At 38.0% G+C, this 24,329-nt stretch overlaps 1 protein-coding gene across 1 annotated transcript in view; it reads left to right on the top strand.

The window, feature by feature from the left end:
* The window catches only part of SHC4 (SHC adaptor protein 4), a 130,957-nt gene that overhangs the window by 35,750 nt on the left and 70,878 nt on the right, over positions 1 to 24,329 (top strand). Inside the window, exon 2 of the mRNA XM_081293224.1 lies at positions 3,016 to 3,086. Within this exon, the coding sequence (XP_081149350.1) occupies positions 3,016 to 3,086 (71 nt within the window). The remainder of the gene's footprint in view (positions 1 to 3,015; positions 3,087 to 24,329) is intronic.

The following is a 24,329-nucleotide window of genomic DNA, read 5'->3' on the forward strand; positions in this document are numbered from 1 at the left end:
CTTCTCCTTGTTCATTTCCCCAGATGGAGAGAACTTCATCCCACTCAGCTTCTTCACCGCCTTTACTCATTGTAAGGTTCAGTAGAGTTGAACACTAGATGTTTTCTGGGTTCTTTCAGCCAGTGTTATAGATACCCTCTGGGTGCCTGGCACCGTCCAAGGTGCTAGGATTATGGCAGTGGTTAGGGTCCTTCCTTTTAGGATGTTTGAAGTCCAAGAAATGAATAAGCAATTACAAATAAATTCAATTATCCTTCAATGACATAAAGGTCACAAATAAAGCTATGGAAAAGAGTGGCAGGAGGGAACTTATAAAATAGTGTCATTTGAATTGAAACCTGAAGGATGAAGAGGACTCAGACCTGCAGAGCAAAGGGGAAGGTTTTAAGAGAGCAGAGGGGTCAAGGCTCTGCCTTTGGGAAGAGTGGAGTGGATTTGAGGGAAAGGAAGGAGCCAGTGTGGCAGCAAAGTGTGTTAGAGAGAGAGGAACAATGATGGAGTTGGAAGGGTGAGTAGGGCCAGGAAACACAAGGTCTAGGGGCTATAATAATGAGGGGTTTTTGTTTGTTTTGTACTGAGGATTGAATCCAGGAACACTTTACCACTGAGCTGAGTACCCAGCCCTATTTATTTATTTATTATCTTATTTATTTATTTATTTGTGACAGAGTCTTCCTAAGTTGCTTCCAGGCCTCGCCAAGTTGCTAAGAACTTGTGATCATCCTGCCTCAGCCTCCTGAGGAGCTGGGATTACAGGCATGTACCACCATGCCCGACAGTGGGTTTATTTTCATAGATATTAGGGGTGTTAAGCAGTGGAGGCTCATGATCTGGTATGATTTTTGAAAAATCATTGTGGCAGAGAGTAGAAAATGCAGGTTCTTGGTCACCTTTTCAAAAAGTGTACACTGATAAGCCAATTAGTACCACCTTGCCAGACCTTCATGATTTACAGCTGTAGGAAAAGATGGCATATACTTCTGCATCAACAAGGTATTATGGGGGAATTGGAGGTGTAGTCTATAACTACTCCCCAAATTTCATGGGGAATCTATTCTTTCCAGGACCAGTACTGCAGGAGACAGGGCAGCAGGGGCTGAGTTGGGTTGTGGATCAGAAGAGGGTACTGAAAAGCAAAAGAAAACAAAGCAACCAATAAGCACACATAATCTTTTTGATTTACCTTGATGTGGAACTTGAACCCTTGTTCTGAAATGGACATTTCTAAATTTAGCTTTCCTTTCTGAATAAGCCTTATGGTTCATTGAATATAAATCTCTAGACCTCACTTACTTCCATGTGGTACCCAAGCCTTGGGAAGGTAAGTGTGATTGGGCAGAACAAAATATCCAAGATATTTCTTATGTTGATGTTAGAGACTCCAAGAGGGACATGATTAACAGGGGTCTGGCTGAGAACATTCCAGCCAGTGTGTTCTCCCCAACATCAGGGTCAAGGCAACACTTGTGCACTGAGCTGGTCTTAGGATGCAAATCTAGAGAACCTGCTCAGAATACTACATGAACTCTTTGGAGAGAAACACCTCCCCCACCCCCAGCTTCTGCCATCTTTCCACAGTGCTTTTGCCATATCCAAGCAGAGGGAAGCTGGAAGGCTTCCAAAGGAAAGCTAAACAGGAAACATATCATTTCCAAGGAGCTGACAGATCACTTTCAATCAGACTGCTTGGCTCTTATAACATTTCCAAATCACTTCTCAAGAGAAACACTCTCTTTAGTCAACCAAGGCTCTGCTAAGAGGATTTCCTCCCACGGCCTCAACTGGCAAAGCTACATAGAAGACTAAGTCTGTATTTCTAGGCTTCTTTTCTCCACAGGATCCAGGATTCAATTTTCAAACTGCCAACTTGTTATTTCCTGGCTATCCCACCAGTGTCTTACAGTCAATGGGTCCCAAATGAATTCATCATCGTCCCCTTCCTGGCTTTCCTGTTTCTGTTGATGGTATTACTGTTCCCTCTGCTCTCCTGACTGAAAAAGTCTGAGTCATTCTTGACTCATCCTTCTCTCTTATTCTCTATGTCAAATCAACTACCGAACCCTGTAACATCTATTTCCGTGATGTCACCTGAATGGGTCTCCTCCTCCCTATTGCGACCATCCTTCCTCCATGTGGGTTGTCAGTACCTCCATTTCCCACAGGAACATCCTAACTTATTGCCTCACTATTAACCCACCCACCTTCACACTGCTACAGGCTTCAGCCTCCTCAAACCCAGATTGCATCAGGCTGTTACCAGCAGCCAGACATGGCTCCCCACTGCTGCCACATTAAATGCACACTGTCTTTTAACTTCATATGTCACAATTCCTTTTCCAATGTTCCACATTCAAGTTAAACTTACTAATCATTGGTATGGGACATGACTTTTTTTTCCTTGAGCTGCTTTATTATTTCAGTGGTCTTGCAAAAGATGATAAAATTGTCTTATGTTACTAATTTCTGTGATATATATATATATATATGCTAGTTAGAGCTTCTTTGAAGATTGGACATTCCTATATTATTTGTCTCACATTCTTTTGCTTCCTGTAATGTTCAAGAAATTATGCATAGTAGGCATCTAGGAGCTTTACATGTGTGAAATAATTCAGCTTTTACAACAATTGTATTTCCATTTTACCGATGACAAAACTGTGATGCAGAAAAGTTAAGTAATTGGTTGTGATTCCCTAATGAAGAAATGGCAGAGACAGGATAAAAATTCACCCCATCTGGCCCCAGAGCCCACACTCTTGACCACCAAACTCACATTCATCTCTTTTACCTGCATTCCTGGTATCAACCATTTGCATTTTGCTAATGTTTTGAACTGAACCGAAGCGTAAGGCATGTGTCTATTAATGATCAGATAGATCAATGGCAGATGGAGTGTGCATATGTAACTTGACATCAGGAGCTGATTTAAGGTGCTTCCCAGGAAATCAGTATTTAGCTAAGATACAGCTTTGTGGTATTTTTGTCCTACTTCTTCTTATTTTTTTCTTATTCTAGTACATGGGCTGTATTGAAGTGCTGCAGTCAATGAGGTCACTGGATTTTGGAATGAGAACCCAAGTTACAAGGTAAGAGACCAAAAATTATGGGGAGGTTTAACATCTATAGTTTAACATCACAACAGTTTCTCCTGCAGGAATTTCATGCAAGCTTTCAAAATCAATATGGGTTTTTATCTATATGGCTAGAAGGTAGAACATACCCCAGTGACCTTGCATCTCAAGTGGCTTTATCTCACCATGTGAAAATTACCCAACTGTGTGGCAGAGCATCTGTGTTCCATATGAGGACTAGTAAGATGATTCAGTCTACAGAAATAGCTGGTTTCCCAGGTACCAAAGTACTTAACAATTATGTCTGGAAATAGGACATTATAGAACCTCAGACCTGTCAAAGAGGTAGCTAAAAATAAGTGCAGGCAAAACTTTTAATATAAAAAATCCAAGCTGTCTCCATTTATGCCATCCCTGTCATGAAAGTGAGTCTGAGTCTTGCTCCTTTTTGTATAGTGAGCTAGATGAAAGAGTTGAACCTGGGGGGAGCCTTTATCCAGGTGGCCCCAGATAGCTTATGGGAAGAAAATCAATCTTTGTTATGTAGAGCTCAAGTAAAAGACTGAAATACAAGGCATGGTTCATTATAGCCAAGTTCAAAGCAAGGAAGTAAAGGAGAATATGTGGGTGTGAAACTGGTAACTGGGAACACTGTGAGATGAGAGAGATGAGGTGAGAGGACTAGGATTGACAAGTGGTTTAGAATGGAGACTTGTGCATCTGTGGTAGATGGTGCTGTGTCTCAGGGGTGTGCCCATCTGGATCTGTGGGTGCTACCTGTTCTGAAGGTGACGGTTCTTGTTGCAAAGAGAGGAACTTGTTCTAATGCTCATTCCATGGAATTCTAGGCCTAGAAAAGGATCCTGTGATCAAAAAATTTGAGAAAGAACCTTATTGCTTTTTAGGAGAATCATAATGTACAATGATATATTAAGAACTCTGAGAGGTCCTGTGCAAAATTAACTTAATGCAGGGCATGGTGGCTCATATCTGTAAGCCCAGCAGCTTGGGAAGCTGAGGCAGGAGGATCTTGAGTTCAAAGCCAGCCTCATCAAAAGCAAGGCACTAAGCAACTCAGTGAGATCCTGTCTCTAAATAAAATACAAAATAGGGCTGGGGATGTGGTTCAGTGGTTGAGTGCCTCTGAGTTCAATCCCCAGTACCCCACTCCCCAAAAAAGAACTTTACCTCAAATATTTCTAAACTTATTTGGCCCAAGAATCTTTTTTTCCATATAATATAAATAAAAAGGGGCTGGGGTTATGGCTTAGTGGTAGAGCACTCGCCTAGAACATGTGAGGCACTGGGTTCAATTATAAAAATAAATAAAATAAAGGTATTGTGTGCATCTACAACTAAAAAATTTAAGAAAAAAATATAAATAAACAATCCTTATATCCCTAGGGTTCCATGGGATACACTTTAAGAAATGCTGATTTGATACTCTTCCTTATGCAGCATTGAAATTTGTCTTTGCAAATTTCTAACCAATCCTTGGTATTTGATCTAGAGTCAAAGAAATGAAGTAAAATCCTGGATTTTTGCTTGCTTGTTTGTACACTTGATACCTACCCCATACCTAGAGCATGGAAGAGCTTTAGTGGATATTTATCAAATCAGTGCAAGTTCCTCTTGACTCTACTTGCAGTATTTGGAGATAGCTATCACTTTCTTCTCTATATCTTCCCTTTTGCATTCTTAGCCCCTTCAATAATCCTTCAAGTGATGTGGGGTCTGGACTACTTTCCACACTGTTAACCCTATTTTGGAAATGTTTTAAGCTTTATATCATTTTGATGATCCTTAATCTGAGAAAACCCTTCCTATGACTGATCTCCCAGGTGTCTGGGATAGGGGCACAGGACAAAGGAATGTCCACTTTCTGGACCTGAGTGCTATGGTCTGGGTGTACCTTTTCCCAAAAATTCTTACATTGAAATTTAATTGCTAGTGTGATCATATTAAGAGAGGAGGTCTTTACTAGGTGATTAAGTCACAAAGGCAGATCCCTGGTGAATGAGATTAGTGCTTTTATAAAAGAGGTGAAAGGGAGCTGTTTGCCCCTTCTGCCTTGTGGAGATGCAACGAGAATCTCCCACCTATGAAGCAGAAGCCAGACACTGATTCTGCTGGTGCCTTGATCTTGAACTTCCCAGCTTTCAGACTGCAAGAAATTAATTCTTATTATTTATCAATTACCCACTCTAATGTCGTTTGTTACAGCATCAGCAATGAACTAAGGCACTGACAGTGACTTTACTCAGTTCATTCATCCATTCATTCATTGACTCATTCTTATTTATTAAAGTTTTTATAGTATGTCCATTAAGTGCCTGAAACTGTTCACGAACTAAGGATCCAGCAGTGAGTAAGAAAATGTCTACTCTCATGAAATTTACATTCTGGCTGGGAAAATGGACTATGGCAAGGAAATAGATATGAAATAAACTTTTAGGTAGTAATAAGTGCTATTACTAAAACAATAATTCAGAATAAGAGGATAGATGTGTAGGGACTGGCCTTTTAAACTTTCTTTTATATCTTAGTTATAAAAACACTGCATGTTTACTCAGAGCATTTGGAAATTAAAAAAATGAAAGAGGAAATTATTTATAATCTCACCTAGAGATAATGTCTATTAACATTTTATGTTTTGGAATTTCTTTCCAGTGTTTTTATTCTATGCATGAGCTCACAATGATTTTTTTGCAGAAAATATGAGCCATATTATATATTTCTTCCATATTAATCATTTTCCTATTGCTCCAATTTTTTCTTTACTTTTCTTTCTTTCTTTCTTTCTTTTTTTTGGTAACAGGGATTGAACTCTGGGACACTTATTTTACTGAGCCATATCCCCAGCCCTTTTCATTTTTTATTTTGAGAGAGGGTCTCACTAAGTTGCTTAGGGCCTTGCTAAATTACTAAGGCTGGTCTCCAACTTGCAATCCTCCTGCCTTGGCATCCCAAGTTTCCAGGATTATAGGCATATGCTACCATGCCCAGTCTTTAGCTCCCATTTTTATTATATATATATATATATAATATATTATAATATATATATAATATTATATATATATATACACACACACACATATATACACACACACTTATACAGTGGAATGTAATATATAACAAAATTTACCATTTCTAAGTGTGCATTTCTGTGGCATTAAGTATGTTTATTCTGTTGTACAACCATCACCATCATCCATCTCCAGGATTTCTTCATCCTCCCAAATTTAAATTCCATACTCATTAAACACTAACTTCCTATTCTCTGCCTCCTCACTTACCATAATGTCTGGCAACCACCACTTCTACTTTTTGTCTCTACGATTTTGACTAATCCTAAATACCCTATATAAATGGAATCATATAGTATTTGTTCTTTTATGTCTGGCTTATTTCATTTAGCACAATGCCTTTGAGGCTGAGTGCTGTTGTAGTATGTTTCAGAATATCATTCCTTATTAAGGCTGAATACTATTCTATTGCATGTATATACTGAACTTAGTTTATCCATCCACTAATCAAAAGATATTTGGGCTGTTTCTTTAAAGAATTTTTAATGGCTGCATAACATTCTTTTAATTGTTGTAATACTGCTATGAACATCTTATCAACATCTCTTGAGTATTTCTATAGGACAAATTCTAGAATTAGAATCATTGATCAAACAACTTAAATATTTTAAAGGCTTCCGATGTGTATTGCTAGGTTGTTTTGCATAACAACTCTACTAATTGAAACCTTTTCTCCTTCATCACATATCTATGTATCTTCTAGAGTCTGGGGATGTAGTTCAATGATAGAGTACTTGGCTAGTATGCACAAATTATTTAGCCCTTGGACTCAGTCTCTAGCACTGCAAAATATAACATGCAGATAAAACTTATAAACTATGTGTCTATACTTTCTTATTTAGAAAATATTAAAAAACTGACTTATTCCCTCTGCTATGAAGATTCAGCTTCTCACTAATGTACACACCCAAAGGAGAAAGTCTGGCTTTGCCTTTGGATATTATTCTTTATAGATATGTCTATATGTGATACAGACATAAGAGATTATGTTTTGGGCAGATTTATAGAAGCTTGAGGGTGGTGGTCTTTTTCAGATTTGGTAGTGAGGAGGCCTCTCTGAAGAGAAGAAATTTGAGCTAAAACCTTAGTAAAGTGAGAGATTTAGCCACAGGAGTATTTGGGATAAGAGAGCTCAAGACAGAGGAAAATGGCTATGGACATTATCTGTTCCCAGCATCAACATTTTGGCATGTAGTTTGGTAGAAGTATGAAGGAGTATGCACCTTCTCCCAAGAATGGATTAAAAAAAAAAAAAAACATTCAATGAATCTTAGCCCAGGAGAGGGAGAGATTGATTGGAGGGGAGGTCTGAGTTTTAAGATACTCTTTGGTAGCCTGGGGATTTCATCTGCTATGGGGCTTGAAATTTTTTAAATTAATTTTTAAAAATTTATATATGACAGTGGAATGTATTACAATTCATATTATACATATAGAGCACAATTTTTCATTTCTCTGGTTGTATACAAAGTATATTCACATCAGTTCATGTCTTCATACATGTACTTTGGATAATGATGACCATCACATTCCACCATCATTTCTAACCCCATACCCCTTCCCTTCCCTTCCCTCCCTTCTGCCCTATCTAGAGTTCATCTATTCCTCCCATGCTCCCTGCTCCCACCCCACTATGATTCAGCATCCTCATATCAGAGAAAATATTCAGCATTTGGTTTTTTGGGACTGGCTAACTTCACTTAGCATTATCTCCTCCAACTCTATCCATTTACCTGTGAATGCCATGATTTTATTTTCTTTTATTGCTGAGTAATATTCCATTGTGTATAAAAGCCACATTTTTTTTTATTCATTCATCTACTGAAGGGCATCTAGGTTGGTTCCACAATTTAGCTATTGTGAATTGTGCTGCTATAAACATTGATGTGGCTGTGTCCTTGTAATATGCTGTTTTTAAGTCCTTTGGGTATAGACCAAGGAGAGGGATAGCTGGGTCAAATGGTGATTCCATTCCCAATTTTCCAAGAAATCTCCATACTGCTTTCCATATTGGCTGCACCAATTTGCAGTCCCACCAGCAGTGTGTGAGTGTACCTTTTATTCCGCATCCTCGCCAACACTTATTGTTGTTTGTATTCATAATAGCTGCCATTCTGACTGAAGTGAGATGAAATCTTATGATTTGCATTTCTCTAATTGCTAGCAATGATGATGAACATTTTTTCATGTATTTGTTGATTGATTGTATATCATCTTCTGAGAAGTGTCTGTTCAGGTCCTTGGCCCATTTGGGGCTTGAAATCTTGAGGCCGATTTCCATATGAAAGGCCAACCGTCATTCACCTTACTTCAGAATCTTGTACTAAGCTTCCCCTTTCCAGCTTCCTGAACCCATTCACTGGGATTCATCAGGCTCCTCTCACCTTGATGTCAGACTGGTGCATTTAGTAATGTGCCTATCTCAAAGCCATGAAAGTTGCTGCCTCTGAGCAGATGGCTTCATTGTTCATATGTGATCAGGTTAAAAAAAATGGTTCACTTTCCCTACAGACTCTATTTCCCACCTTACTTCCCAAATATTTAATCTTTTTCATTTTCTTTTAACTTTTCCTTCTTTCCCCTTGTTCTACTTCTTTAACCTGTATATGTTTTGACATTCAACAAATATTTAATTTACTTTATTATGATTTTCATGGATGTTATCATTTAAACATATTGTTAAATCAAGTTTCAAACTTTTTTATTTAAAATTTTATCTGTTCTCAAAGTTTTCTCGTTTACCACATTGTCCTGTTCAGTACAAGACAAAATTTTCAGTGAGTCAGTTATAATTTCGAAAGAAAGAATTTTATTTTGTGTGATCACACACAGCTATCTTCACACATTTTCTATCAAACATGATAATTCAGATGTGAGTGCTGATAAATTAGTGTAGCTGAAAGTCTCCATTATGGGTACAAACAAATGGGGGCTGATGTCCCTCCCATAGTAAATGTCTCACCATTTCTAGGTTGCATATAATAGACAACAACGTGACATCCTGGTAATGAAGAGGAGCCACAGTTAAGATGTACAAAGAGGATCCCCATCTGAAACAGGAGAGAGATGGAGCAGAATTCCTGTCTTTATGATGAACTTTTTGCCAGTTGTCTAAGTGGTGAATCCATAGGAATCAGAACACAGAAGGTACTCACATGAGAGCAAAGAAAAAGAAAAGGACAAGAGGCCATTTACTTTCTCAGTAGTTCCCCAGATTACACCCCATTCAAACCTCTCATCACATTTCTCTACATTGACTTCAGGTGGACCGCCAGGAAAATGAGAAGGTAGACAAGTAGAAGACATGCTGAAGATGATAGAGACATTGCTTTCTCCTGGAAGACTGTCCTTGTGATTTTAAAAGCAAAATTAAAGAAAAAAAACAGCCCTCATTTGATCCAAGTTGAGAAACACACACACACACACACACACAAACACACATACACACACAAAATCAGGTGGTTGAAACCTAAAGCCCAGCTTCCCTCCCTTGAGTAACCCACCACATCATGAAAAGATGCCTCCTTGGTATGTCCAGGGGGGACCTGTCTTAGACACTGAAGGAGGAATAGACACATCAGGGTAAACCCAGTAAATGAAGCGGTGTGATGAAGCTTGACTTCCAACCTGAAGAACAGAACCTCATATTTTGATGCCCAAAGAATCGTAGAGGAAATATGTAATCCATCACCACATCACCACAGTGCATATTCTACCCCAAGGTGCAGGGCCAACTGTTAGCAAAGGAAACTCCAGACCCTCACTTTACTCCTTTGTCCTCTTTCAGTATTTGGTGCCTTTGTAACTCATATTTATTTGGTAATAAAATCAGCCAGGCTTAAATGCAAGGCATGCAGCACTGGCTCCAAGGGCAGCTAGGCACAAGTGGCTCACAGTGGCTTTGCTTTATTTGCATACTTGCCATCCCTGGGGTTCTGTGAAGGAAAATGGGGAGCTTCCAGAGAATAAGTAGTGAATGCTCCCTTTTGGGGTTCTGTCTTAAAATTCATTTTCTCTAGCTGATCATCTCAGGCTGCACATTGTGGTTTATCTGCCCCATTATGCCATGGGGGGAAAAATCTCTTGAGTAGTGTTGTTTTTTTTGGAACTGCTGCTATAGACAGTAAGTAGGCTGTTTGGGTGATTTGGTACTAGGTAAGGCAACAATGAAGCAGAGATCATAATTCAGAAGATATTATAATTGGACTAATTTCCTGTTTGTATGTAATGTTATTGCTCCTGAGCAATGGTTCTGAAAATTCAATTCACTAACTTGAAATTTTTGATTCTTTAGCTTCAACAGGACATTAAAGGTAGCTTTTCAGAGTCTCTCTCTCTCTCTCTCTCTCTCTCTCTCTCTCTCTCTCTCGTGTGTGTGTGTGTGTGTGAGAGAGAGAGAGAGAGAGAGAGAGAGAGAGAGAGAGAGAGAGAGAGAGAATAACCTTTTGATGCAAAGCAGATCCAAGGTACAGCTGAACATTTCCATAAGGTCTGGTGCATGTGGCTTTTATGAATTGTGAACATTAGGAAGACAGGTATTCTGTAGAGGTCAAATATCTGTGTGGAGGTGATTACATTAAGATACCCATTTGTTTGAAAACAGCCTGGCATTTATCTAAACTTCCTGAGTGTTACAGGATCAGGATTGTTTAGTGTGTATATCTCTGCCTAAACCTTGGAGTAGTTGAACAGCATATGGTATATTGATTCTGTGCTGACTTAGGATGAAACCTAGGAGTAGGATTAGGGTTGCAGTTCAAATGACTTGTTAAATGAGAACCACTGGAGTGGAGATAAAAGAATGAGCCTATCAGGCAGGGGAACAGTTATTAAAGGAAAGAGTTATAAAGTTCTAGTCTACACTAAGGATTGGAAACAGGCATTGTGGCTAAGATGGAATGTACATGGCTGGTTAAAACAAGTCCCATTGTTTGTTGCTCAGAAAAGAGTATTAAGACTGCAGTAAGGATCTGGAGTCCCAGGGTCAGATTCATGACCTTTATCAGCCTTTAGAACAATAAGCCATGCAATGAAACATAACATTCATAATTAGTATTTCCTAGGTGAGCGCTGGTGTAAGTGGATACATTTAGTTTCTCACGTTGAGATGTCAAGAGGCCTTTGCTGGATGTTTGACGTGGCACATGTGTGAGTATGCAGACAGTGACTGCTTCCCCCCCGCCAAGTTTCATTGCCCTCCAATTCCTCACAATCTATTTAAGGCTAAGATCTCAATTCTCAAATACTTGAGATAAATAAAATAGCCCATTAAATTTCTTTTAGAAGTATTCAAAGACCTAACTAAAAAAAAAAAGGGTGTCTCCAATCAATTGGAAAAGATTTTTATAGTATGATGGAGTCCTGTGCAGAGAGAAGGTATGAAAACCAACTGTACCCTTGTCCTCTACTCAGTGTATTCCACATGGCAGGGGCATAGTGATTATTGGAATGAACAGATGTAAGATTAAGAAATGTATTTAATTATACTTCAAATGTAAATGTGGTACATACATACCATGAAATACTATTCAGTCATAAAAGGGATGAAATCCTTTCATTTGCCTCATCATGAATGGAACTGGAGATCATTAGGTTATATGAAATAAGCCAGCCACAGAAATGCAAGTACCACATGATCTCACTCATATGGAATATGAAAAATCTAATCTCATAGAAGTTGAGAGTAGAATGGGGGTTACCAGAAGAAAAGCAGAGTAGGGAGAAGGGAAGGAGGGGTGGGGAAAGATTGATCAATGGGTATATTGATCAATAGTTATAGTCAGACAGGAGCAAGAAGTTCTGGTGTGCTGTTGTTGCACAGTAGGGTGAGTATAGATAACAATAATGTACTCTCCATCTCAAAGATTCAGAGGAAAGAATTTTAAAATTTTTTACCATAAAGAAATGATACATGCTTGAGGAAATAGATATGTTTAAGCTGATTTAAATATTACCTACTGTATGCACATATCAAAATGTCATCTCATTAACATATCTAGCTTGTTTTTCTATAACAGTTAAAATTAAAGTGGAAAAACTATTTTCAGTATGATAACAACATCACCCTGATCATCATCATTGCTAATGTAAATCCTATTGGGGTCATCTCATTCTTAAAAGTTTTTCACTTTTTTTTTCTGATTATGGAAAGTAAATCTGGTTTATTGTGGAAGTTAGTAAATGGAATTAAAATAGAAGAAAAACAGACAAAACACTGAGATAACCAATAGTAACAGTTTGCGGTATAGTTTTTCTACTCACATCTATCTACAAGCTCATATGGGAGCATGTGGTGCATATTAATTGATAAGCTGTTTTTGCGATTTCTTGTGCTCATTTTCTAAAGCATCAAGTCTGAGTAATAATTCTTTGACCTCAGCTTTAAGGTAAAAGGAATAATTTGCCATAGGTATATATTTATTGATTCTTTTTGATTTCGAGTAATAGAAAAATGATGGCCTAGTTTAAGCAAAAAGAGAGGTTTCTTTTATTTATTTATGTATTTTTATTTTTATTTATTTTATTTATTTATTTATTTATTTATTTTGCTACTGGGGATTGCTGTACCACTTAGGTACACTCCTGACCCTTTTTATTTTGAGACAGAGTCTTGCTAAGTTGCCAAGGCTGGTCTTAAACATGAGATCCTTCTGCCCTTGGCTCCTGAGTCACTAGAATTAACAGGTGTGCACCTCCAGGATTGCCCAGGAGAAATTTCTTCGAAAGGTTATTGGGGTAGCTCATGGAACCCGAGAGCAGTGAACAATCAAGCAAATAAGGACCAAGGTCAGGGCTTCCGAGGCCTCCTCACACCCCCATCTCTGACTCTCTGAGTTCCAATTATCAAATTCTTAGGAAGGCTACTTATAGTGATTGGGGCCAATTTCTGAACCATTCACCTTTGTCCAGGATGGCGTTGTATTGTGGCAATATGGCAGTTCCATGGTGATCATATACTGGGCAGGGTGGAAGAGACAAGCTGTAGGAAGAAAGGGAAAGGGAGGGGAAGGAAGAGGAGTAGTAGGAGGGGAAATGCTAGGAAGATAAAAATCTTATAAAATAGAAGTAGTAAAAAATAATTTCCATCTCAAAGGGAAAATGAGACATCATATCAATAATTTCTTTGGGCACTTTAAAAAAATAAAAGAAAGAAAATTGAGACTATTTAAATCATCCCTAAATGCTCCACTAAAATCTCATGCTTGCAAAATAGTTAACTCAATTTTTAATGTTATTATAGCAGTGCATTAATTTTGGAACATACATCAACTTCACTGCATTTTTATGTGGTGGTTGGACATTTCTGGAAATTTTGAGAATCCATGTCTAGGTACTGTGTATATTTATGTCCCTTTTATAGGACTTAGGGCATGGCTTTAAATATTTTTAGAAATTTATTAAATTGTCATAGTTTTTGTTCCATGACAAACTATTTAAAGTATATCTATATTTTACTTGTTGAGGGACTCCTTGGTCAGGAATGAAACTCCCAATTATAGCATCTTTTCCTTGGAAAATATGATGCACTTTATGGAGTGGTTTCTAAAAATATGTTGCAGCTAAAAACAGGGCTGCTGATTTATCCATGTACATCTCTAGAAATCTGTAGATTTTTATCTTACAAGCACATACCACAAGCAGGTTATATACACACATTCGCCAACCTAAGACAGAGAGTTATATACCTGTGCAAGTCCATGCATGGATAGGCAGTGGATGGCCTCAAGAGCTTGAAGGGAAACAAATTAATTCAGAGGTTAAAACACATGAATGTTAAAGCCCATGCACGTGGAAGAGACTCCAGTATTCTTATACAGTATTGCTGAATGAAACAGGTCCCTCCATTGATGTCTTCCCAGGCCTCCCTTAACATGCAGAACCAGATGAGAATGCATTCTACTATTTTCCTTTTGTGGTCCTTTTGGCTTCCTTAAGGCTGAATTTCTAGTTTTGATTTTGTCAGTGGCCAACCCCTCATCTGAATCATTTTGCAGTGCAAGTAGAACAGGCCTTTTGAACCACTGTTCCTGGAATCACCAATGCTACAGTTGTGTCAGAGCTTTCTGAGAAAGCTTAGTGTGCCCCAGAGTGTGTACGGCCTGGAAGGGATTTGGTTCCCTAAGGTCCTATTTCAATGAAACAATCATAAGGGCATCCTTTGTCTTTGGGCTTAAAGGTTCTCCCTTGGAAGTTTGAGTCAGAGACTGGTAGGTTTCAGAACCACAGTGCCTGAAACATAGTTGGATCAATGAGTATTTGTTGATTAATGGAGAAGTTTCAATGTTTCTTAGACCTAGATCACATATTTGGAAATGACCCTGGAGGTTTTGAAGTTTCCATGGTTACTGCTGGTTAGAGAAAAGCAAAGACCTAAAGAATCTAAAACATGGGATCTGGAATTCTGAAGCTGGCCAAATTGCAGAATGAGAAGCTCATAGACAATTGGATCAGGTAACTTGCTCCACAATACAGTGTTTGGCTATGGGCACTACACACACACACACACACATATATATATACATTGTATGTATATATATATACACAATGTATATATACAAAAGAATGTATATGCACAAAAGAATAAAAATAAAATCACTGAAGATACTCAGTTTGGTTCAGACAGCCTTGAGGTCCAAGTTGATTCAGAGGAAGTTTCTTGATCCACATGAAACTAGCTGAACTTCAACTTATTTGTAGATGAAGGAATAACTTCAACTGTTATAAATTGAATAACTTCAATTTATCAAGGTCGCCTAGCAAGTCCAAAAGTAGTAGAGCCAGAAACCTGCCTCACTCTTTTGCACTATGCCTCAAAGTGAGAGAATTTTAAGGAACAAATCTTAGGGAAATGCTAAAAGCCAGAAGTAACAGAATAAGAAGACGTTTAATCCTCAGTTTTGAATTTGGCCTGGGTTTCAATGCCAGATTCCTCATTAGTAAGTTCTTTCTGAAAGGGCTTCATAAAGAAACTAACAAATGTGTAGGGCAGGATACTTTAATGTCCTTTTCTCTACTAAGGGAAAAAACAAAGTCTCATTTTAGTATGCAGGACTCTTGAGGAAGAATGTTGGACTCTACTCTGGAAGTTTTGAATCAGGAACATTCATGTTTAAGTTCTCAGGTGATGCTGATGCAGCTGGTATGTGGACCACACTTTGAAAAATCACAGGTACCAGCCTATCAAGTGTCCAAATGAGGTATCCAGTTAGATCATAAATCACATGGAAATCTTTTATTTTTTAAACAAATCACCCCCCAGAAAATCCCAAAAGCATCTTGAAGTTTTTATTTTTAGGAAAGGAAAGCAGGATACTAGGGGAATGCTAGAGCCATTTTTAATTCTTCTACTCTCTAAGAACACAGAGAAATTAATGATATAGTTCTGTTTTAGTCAGCTTTCTGTCACTATGACCAAAGGCTTGACAAGAGCAACACAGAGGAGATGTGTATTTGCACATGTTTGAATAATAAGGGGACAGGTTATTTTGATTCAGATTACCTGTGCCACTTATGAGACGTTCTCTGACAATGACTTTTTTCCCCCGTTGTCTGTATAACATAGATTTTTTTTTAACTAAAAATTTTTAAATTGAGGCATGGTATTTTCACATCTTCATGGACATATTATGATAATTTGATACATTTATGCAATGTATAATCATCAAATCAAAATAATAAACATTTCCATCTCTTCAAACATTAATTATTTTTTTGTGTTAGGAATTTTTTTACTTTATTTTTAACGGTTTTTTTATTAGTGCATTATAGTTAAACATAATTGTGGGCTTCATTTTGACATATTCATATGCATAAAACATAACTGGCACCATTTCAATCCCAAATATTTCCCTTCCCCTTTCCTACCTCCCTCTCTTGATCCTCTTCTTCTACTCTATTGATTTTTCTTCTATTTATTTATTTTTAATTGGTGCATTATAATTATACATAAAAGTAGAATTTATTGTGATATATTCATACATATACCTAGCATAGTTTGGTCAATGTCATCCTGTAGTTCCTCCTTCTGATTCTTTATCCTTTTCCCTAAATCCCCTTTCTCTTCTCTGCTGTTCTCCTTTCTATTTTCAGGAGATTTCCTTTTCTTTTAATTCCTCATTTTTTTTCTAGCTTCTGCATGTGAAAGAAATTTTGACATTTGATTTTCTGAATTTGGCATATGTTTCTTTTTTTATAATTTTATTTTTAAAAAATTTTAAAATTTATTTGTTCTAATCAGTTATATATGATAGCAGAATACTCTTCAATTCATTATACACAAATGGAGCACAATATTTCACTTCTTTTTTTGTACATAAAATAGGGTCACACCGTTTGTGCAATCATACATGTACCTAGGGTAATAATGTCCATCTCATTCCACCATCTTCTTACTCTCACTCCCCCTCCCCCTTCCCCTTTGCCCCAGCCAAAGTTCTTCCACTATCCCATGACCTCCCTATTATGGATTAGCATCCACTTATCATAGAAAACATTTGGTCTCTGATTTTTTGGTTTTGGCTTACTCCACTTAGCATAATATTCTCCAGCTCCATCCATTTACCTGCAAATGCCATAATTTTATTCTCTTTTAATGCTGAGTAATATTCCATTGTATGTATATACCACAGTTTCTTTATTCATTCATTTATTGAAGGGTTGGTTCCAGAGTTTGGCTATTGTGAATTGTGCTGCTATAAATATTGATGTGGCTGTGTCCCTGTAGTATTCTGTTTTTAAGTCCTTTTGGTATAGACTAAGGAATGGGATAGCTGAGTCAAATGGTGGTTCCATTCCAAATTTTTTAAGGAATCTCCATAATACTTTCCAGATTGGTTGCACCAATTTGCAGTCCCACTAGCAATGTGTGAGTGTGCCTTTTCCCCCACATCCTCACCAGCACTGATGGTTGTTTGTATTCTTTTTTTTTATTGGTTGTTCAAGACATTACAAAGCTCTTGACATATCATGTTTCATACATTAGATTCAAGTTGGTTATGAACTCCCAATTTTACCCCATATACAGATTGCAGAATCACATCGGTTACACATCCACATTTTTACATAATGCCCTATTAGTAACTGTTGTATTCTGCTACCTTTCCTATCCTCTACTATCCCCCCTCCCCTCCCCTCCCATCTTCTCTCTCTACCCCATCTACTGTAATTCATTTCTCTCCTTGTTTATTTTCCCGTTCCCCTCACAACCTCTTATGTGAAATTTTGTATAACAATGAGGGTCTCCCTCCATTACCATGCAATTTCCCTTTTCTCTCCCTTTCCCTCCCACCTAATGTATCTGTTTAATGTTGATCTTTTCTTCCTGCTCTTCCTCCCTGCTCTGTTCTTAGTTGTTCTCATTATATCAAAGAAGACATTTGGTATTTGTTTTTTAGGGATTGGCTAGCTTCACTAAGCATAATCTGCTCTAGTGCCATCCATTTCCCTGCAAATTCCATGATTTTGTCATTTTTTAGTGCTGCGTAATATTCCATGGTGTATAAATGCCACATTTTTTTTTTTATCCATTCATCTATTGAAGGGCATCTGGGTTGGTTCCACAGTCTAGCTATTGTGAATTGTGCTGCTATGAACATCGATGTGGCAGTATCCCTGTAGTGCGCTCTTTTAAGGTCTCCAGGGAATAGTCCGAGAAGGGCAATAGCTGGGTCGAATGGTGGTTCCATTCCCAGCTTTCCCAGGAATCTCCATACTGCTTTCCAAATTGGCCGCACCAGTTTGCAGGCCCACCAGCAATGTACAAGAGTACCCTTTTCCCCACATCCTCGCCAGCACTTGTTGTTGTTTGACTTCATAATGGCTGCCAATCTTACTGGAGTGAGATGGTATCTTAGGGTGGTTTTGATTTGCATTTCTCTGACTACTAGAGATGGTGAGCATTTTTTCATGTACTTGTTGATTGATTGTATGTCCTCCCCTGAGAAGTGTCTGTTCAGGTCTTTGGCCCATTTGTTGATTGGGTTATTTGTTTTCTTATTGTCTAATTTTTTGAGTTCTTTGTATACTCTGGATATTAGGGCTCTATCTGAAGTGTGAGGAGTAATGTTGTTTGTATTCTTGATAACTTCCATTCTGACTGAAGAGAAATGAAATTTTTAGAGTAGTTTTTATTTGAATTTTTCTAATTACTAGAGATGTTGAACATGTTTTCATACATTTGTTGATAGTGGGCTATCTACTAAGGGACTTTGTTTATTCCCTTAGTAGAGAAAAGGACATTATATCTTCTGAGAAGTGTCTGTTCAGTTCCTTAGCTAATTTAATGATTTTTTTTTTTTTGGTGTTGAGTTTTTTGAGTTCTTTATATATCCTAGAGATTCGTGCTCTATGTTATGTGCATGTGGTAAAAATTTGCTCCCATTCTATAGTCTGTCTCTTCACCTCATTGGTTTTTTGTTTTGTTTTGTTTTGTTTTGTGAAAAGAAGCTTTTTAGTTTGAATCCATCTTATTTATTTATTCTTAATTTTCTTTTGTGCACTTTAGGAGTCTTGTTAAGGAAGTCAGAGTCTAATCTGACATGATGAAGATTTGGGCCTACTTTTTTTTTTTTAGCTTTCTGTAAGCATGGGATTGTCATTTATTTATTTACATATAACAGTGGGATGCATTATAATTCTTATTACATATATAGAGCACAATTTTTCATATCTCTGGTTGTATACATAGTATATTCATACCAATTTGTATCTTTATACATATACTTTGGATAATAATGATCATCACATTCAATCATCATTAATTACCCCATGACCCCTCTGCCCTATCTATTCCTTCCTCCCATGTTCCCTCTCCCTATCCCACTATGAATCAGCCTCCTTATATCAAAGAAAACATTTGGCGTTTGGTTTTTTGGGATTGGCTAACTTCACTTAGCATTTGGCCTGTTTCTTAACATAATGTTCTCAAGTTCCATCCATTTACCTGAAAATGAAGTAGTTTCATTCTTTTTTTATGGCTGAGAAAAACGCCTTTGTGTATATAAACCACATTTTCTTCATCCATTCATCTGTTGAGAGGCACCTTGACTATTTCCATAACTTGGTGATCATGTAATTGCACTGCTCTAAACATTGGTATGTGTGTATCACTATAGTATGCTTATTTTTGTTTTTTCGGATAAATACAAAGGAATAGTACTTATAGCTGCATGATGTGGTAGTTTCATTCCTAATCTTTTGAGGAATCTTCATACTGCTTTCCAAAGTGGTTATACTATTGATGCAGTTCCACCAATAATGCATGAGTGTACCTTTCCTCCCACATTTTCACCAGCATTTATTATTTGTGTTTTTGATGACTGCCATTCTAACTAGAGTGACATGAAATCTCAGTGTAGTTTTGATTTGTATTTCCATGATTGCTAAAGATATTGAACCCTTCTTAATGCATTTGCTGACCATTTATATTTATTCTTTTGAGAAATGTTTTTTTAGTTCTTTTGCCCCTTTGTTGATTAGGTGGTTTTTGTTTTTTGTTTGTTTGTTTTGGTGTTAAGTTTTTTGAGTTCTTTATGTATACTGGATATTAATCCCCTGTTGAAAGAGTAGCTGGCAAAGATTTTTTCCATTTTGTAACTTCTCTCTTCACACTCTTACTTGTTTGCTTTGCTGTGCAGAAGCTTTTTAATTTGATGCCAGCCCACTTATTGATTCTTAGTTTTATTTCTTGAGCTTTAGGAGCCTTATTAAGGAAGTCAGTACCTGTGATGATATGTCGGGGTGTTGAGACTATGTATCTTCTAGAAGTTGCATACTTTCCGGTCTAATTCCTATATCTTGAAACAGTTTGAGTTGACTTTTGGATAACACAGATTCTTAAAAATTAAAAAAAAGATGTCCTCTAGTTATGTGGATATGCAAATCTAAGGTGATATATAATTCTGGCAGCAACTAATTGGCAAGTCTTAGGTAAATGGAGAGTTTAGGGCAAAAGGTTTCCTGGAGTACTCTTGAGGTTAGCTGCTGAGGGAATGAGGGAAGCAGGCTGGACACAAGGAGAGGCTGAATATCAATGAAGTCACAACAAAGGTCTCTGCAGATACCATGGGCAATTCTGGAGTTAGGATAGCACTTTAGAGTTGTTCCAAATTGAGGCAAGAGGACAAGACCCTCCAATCCCATAGTGACTAGTTATTGGATGCCTGCTACCTCTCAGGGTGAGACATATGCATGGGGAAGGTGACTTCTCTCGGGAGAGGACAATTTCTGGGGAAGGAACCCAGTTGTGTGCAGTCCACTCCAGCAATTGAGGAAATGAGTACCTCCACTTTGAAGGAGTGGGGAGAGTCTTGTTTATACAGGGAGACAAGGTCCACACTTTGTTTCAATGTCATGGGGACACCTAAACTTTTATATATTGAACACATTTTATGTCCAAAGTAGTCTGAGAGATTACTTGGGGACTTAAAGAAAATCATACATGCAATCTGCCTTTATAGAAAATTGTACTATCAAGTACTACTTGTATAATAGACATACTTTTTACTATTATCCAATGTATTACCTACAGCATCCCAGTTATATCACATAGAATACTTCGCTGGTACTGGGTACTGTATAAAATAGATTTGATCCAGTTAAAGCAGAAAGCCATTAGAAGGATAAAGCAATAGCAATGGTTGGCATTTACTGAAACATTGTTCAAACACTATCCTACTTTATATATTTAAGGGATTGAGACCTAGAAAGCTTTAAAAACTTGTTCAGGGTCACAGAGACTTTAAGACACAGCTAGAATTTGAACTCTAGCTTGCTCTAGAGGAAAACGAAGCAACTGGGGCCAGCCCAAGATCTTTTGGATCCTGTTTCTCTATAATAATGTTCAGAGAATCATAGTCTGCAGGCCAAATTCAGCCAGTGGCCTGATTTTGATTTTTGTTACCTTGCTGTCCAGGAATAGTTTTGATATTTCTAAGTGGTTGGGGAAAAAAAGAAGATATAGTGACATGTGAAAATTATATAAAATTAAAATTTCAGTGTCCATAAGTGTTACTGGCATCACAATCGTGCCTGTTCATTCATAGACTGTAGCTGCTCTTCAAGCCATAGTAGCAGAGTTGAATAGTTGCAACACAGACTGTATAGCCTGCCCATCTTAAATTATTTACCATCTGGTCCTTTTCAGAAAAACTTGCAGAGTGATTCTCAACCTAAGCTCATCTGGAAACACTTGGGAGAGATTTTAAAACTTCCAGTCCCTAAGTCCTATCCTGTACCAATTAAATCAGAATCTCTAGAGATAAGACTCTGTCTTCAGTACTTGTTAACACGCTCCTTGGAGTTTCTCCAATGTGCAGTCAAGACTGAGAACAACTGCCTCGAGTGGGAATGCAGTCTGAGGTTCAGATGGACCCAGACTCTCTGCCTCCAGACTGCCAGATGGGAAATAGAATGCAGGTCACTCTTGCCACCTGCATGTACTGGGAGCAAAGAAATTCAAGACCGCCAGATGCCCGCTGGTAAAAGCATTCCCCAAGAGCAGGCAAGGCAGGGAGGCAGAGGGGGGAGAGGAGTGGATTTGCCAAATATCTACTCCAGCACAGAGTGACTAAGTTGAAGACAGGTTTTCCCCCAAATGGAAATCATCAAATGTACAGGGAGTGTAGCCTTCCTGATCAAGCCTCTAGGAACAGTTAACCTCATTTCTTAGCATCCACTACAGAAACCATCTGGTCAAAGCTGTAGCACACAAAACCAGTTGCCCTATGTAGCTGAGTCCAAGAGACTTTTGAATCAACCATGTGAACCATCAACTCTGCTTCAGGATCAGCTGAGAGGCTTGTCAAACTGAAGATCCTAGCCCCATTACAGACTTAGAGAATCAAAATCTCTACAAACAACCCTGGAAATCTGCATTTAAACAGTTACCAGTTGATTATTGAGAACTTGAAAGTTTTTTGCCACTTACCTGAATGGTTATGCTGGCAAATTCCTGACAGATGTGCAGGTCCAACTGTCCTTCAGTCATTTGCCACCGTGGACTTAACTGGCTAGCCCAGGAATGATTCCTTTAAGAGTGCACACCCACATTAAAAAATGAACTTTTCAGATAAAATTGATAACATATATGCCAAATGGCCTTTTAAAGAACCAGTTATTTTTTTAAAAAAATGTGACGAAAGTTGTTCTTTCCAACAATTGCTGTCTCACGCAATGTTATTAACACCTTTGCAGCAAATTGGTTTAAATATTAAACAGGGCCAAATCTTCCTTCTTTGAAAAAAAAGGCCAAGCTTTTGTAAACAGATACATATCATTGAGAATGAAATGGAGTGAATAAAAAGTGGTTGATCAAGTTGGATCTGTTCTGTTTTTTTTTTAATTTAAATGAAAGAACTTTGACTTTAAAGTGATCACATTGCATGTCGATGCACTCTTTAAAAGCCACACCTTCATAATATTTTGAATGTTTTCTCTCTAACAGAGTTGTTTTAAAGAAGCCCAGCTTATCCCAAAGTAAAGGAAAACAGAGTTTGGGACTGACAAATTTATTCTTATTTTGTATGAAAATGACTCTTGTCATTTTCATAAGGCATAACCACTTACAAAGGCTACAGACTACATTTTGTGGGTGTAAGTGTCTGAATATTGAAATACATGATCCTATTGTAGGAAATTATTGTGAGATAGAGAACATTAGCATTTACTTTCTGTTAACTAGGGAGACTTGTAGGGGAGAAGTGATACTTGGAATAGGATGGTCATTTCACCTCATTCCAGTGTGATTAATGGTCCACATTTGTATCAGAGCCAAAGGACAGAAGAACAGAGTAGACAGAACAACCTATGTCCTATGGTGGCTGAGCTGGGTCGAATTGCAAATGTACTTTAGAATCAGATTTTCAATATAATTCAGGAGGACAGTGGTGGTTAAGTCAGTGTGAGGGTAAATGCTGTGGCAGCACTGAAAGGTTTTGTTTGACCACCTGGGACCTGAGATGCATGTTTCTAAAATGAAAGGATATATTTATGAGCTGGGTGTACCCTCCTTGAGTGAATGGGTGATGCCCCTTGATAACAGCACAAAGGGAGTCTGAAGTTTCCATTTTTAACTGGTCTGTGGACATTGACTCTGTTCATTGTGCCTTATCGCCATGTTGGCAGGCTCATGTTCTAAAACATCGTGTCCAAGGGCTTTCACAAGTCCTTGGATGTCTTTAATTTCACCAAGCTGAACAAAATTGAACACATAGATCACTGAGACTTGATGTCCTGAAGGCAAAGATTTTGAAAAAGATGGCACTGGTTTCCCTAGAACAATTGGAATAATATAATACCACACCGAGGTGGAGTCTGAATGACTCACAAGTCCCTTCATTCACAACATGAAGGCAATTTGAGACTTTCAGGTGACAACTTGACCCTTAGACATTGTTAACCGGTTTCTTTAAGGATCATGTTGGAGATGAGAAGTAAAGGGAAGTCCCTTGGAAAATAGAGGCAAATTAGTGTGGCCGGAATCTTTTCAGTTTGGAAAGGTTCTTGTTGTAAGAAAATTTTATTCTCTTTTCTATTGCCACAACAAAACTGAAACCACTCCTTCACTGTGTGTGTGAACGTGTGTGTTATGTGAGACAGTGGCTGTGACTCTGAGCGTGTGTGCAGGGTGGGGGATTGCAGGAACATTGCCTGCAATCATTCCAGCGGAGCCCTTTGCCTGGTTTCATGTGACACATTTTCTGGCTTTTCTATTTATTGAAGAACTGCATTTTCACTGGGAAAAAACTGCCCTGAAGCCCTTCCCCCCATTAAATGTACCACTTTGTCTTGGATTGTGATATTGCCTTCCAAACTTGGGGGGGAAGAAAAGGAGAGGGGTGTTAGGCAACATTGCTGCCAAAGGAGCTTAACTGTTTAAGGGTTAAAGACACAGAAAAATTATAACTTAAGTACTGCAGTGGGCCCGGGGTTAGTGAAGAAAGATGGCTTTGTTTAGATGATTGGTTTGGACTTTGTGAAGGCAGACAAAATATCTTTTTTTGGTCTTATGGCGTAGGCAGGGTTTTATAGTCTTAAAAGCAAATCTTCAACTGCATTCTCCTTCTCTTACATCAGCCCACTTCTCCCCTTCCTTCTCATGTGGTGAAACAATAAACAAAGTGGCCACTGTTGGTGTTGTGGGGTGTTTCTCTCTCTTTCTAGAACAGGCTCCCAG

Source organism: Spermophilus citellus, assembly GCF_964194105.1.
Source record: "Spermophilus citellus genome assembly, chromosome: 4".
Lineage (NCBI taxonomy): Eukaryota > Metazoa > Chordata > Mammalia > Rodentia > Sciuridae > Spermophilus > Spermophilus citellus.